Source organism: Sphaeroforma arctica, assembly GCF_001186125.1.
Source record: "Sphaeroforma arctica JP610 unplaced genomic scaffold supercont1.2312, whole genome shotgun sequence".
Taxonomy (NCBI): Eukaryota; class Ichthyosporea; order Ichthyophonida; genus Sphaeroforma; species Sphaeroforma arctica.
This window is the reverse complement of record NW_014038246.1, coordinates 1-969: the sequence shown is the minus strand read 5'-3', so window position 1 is coordinate 969 and position 969 is coordinate 1. Positions and strand designations below refer to the sequence as shown.

Sequence of the window (969 nt, the reverse complement as noted above, 5' to 3'; positions counted from 1 at the left end):
GTTAATACCATGCATGAATAGCGTTTTCGTATTGTGTGACGGTTACAAAGAAGGTTTGAGTGATCCATATACATCCTACAGACACATGCCAAAACCAGATATGGGCAGATCCATAGGGAATACACACACGCAAAATAGAATACGAAGTACATACAGGTCAATCTTACACACATGATTGCTACCAAAAATCAACAGTATTACGACGTACATGTATAGACGTATACAAATTTTTACTGAAATTCAGTTTATATTTTTCTCGAATCAGACGGATACAAGAATAACTGACCACTGATATATTATCAGCAGAACAACACATATACATATATATATATATATATATATAATATCCACATACCGTTCTCGCTGGAATTTGGACACTATGGCTACTGTATCAAAGGAGAACGTGCTGCAGGCGCTGGATGTGTTGCTGAATAACCCGAGCAATGAGCTCAAACAAGAGGCTTCCAAGTACCTGGAGCGAGTGCAAGTTTCTCCTCAGGCCTGGACAGTGGTGGATGAGATATTGCGCGAGAACTCTAATGAACAGGTATAGTTTGTTTATTCGAGTATGTGTAGTTTACTATATATATATATATGTGTGTGTGTGTGTGTCTGTGTCTGTGTCTGTGTCTGTATATATATATCTGTATATGAACATGTGTATTTGTATGTAAATGCATATTTATTAATATATAAGTGTATATATAAGTGTATCTATATGCAGATATGTATACAAATATATACATTTGTGCGTATGTGTTTGTATGTATGTATGAATATATTGTGTCTATGTATACTTACTTATATATATATATATATATATATGTATATATATATATATATATATGTATATATATACATATATATACATATATATATATATATATTATATATATATGTGTGTGTGTAACCTTGCGTGAGCGTGTGCGTGTGCTTTGTGCACGACAGTGTATGAAAAGTATATATACA

At 32.7% G+C, this 969-nt stretch overlaps 1 protein-coding gene across 1 annotated transcript; it reads left to right on the top strand.

Moving 5' to 3' along the window:
* Nucleotides 1-379: 379 nt before the first annotated feature.
* On the top strand, nt 380-547 carry SARC_12450 (hypothetical protein; the record flags this gene model as incomplete). The annotated part of the gene is made up of 1 exon (XM_014293442.1): nt 380-547. A coding segment is annotated over one exon (168 nt), but the record flags the coding sequence as incomplete, so codon positions are not given.
* Nucleotides 548-969: the final 422 nt, after the last annotated feature.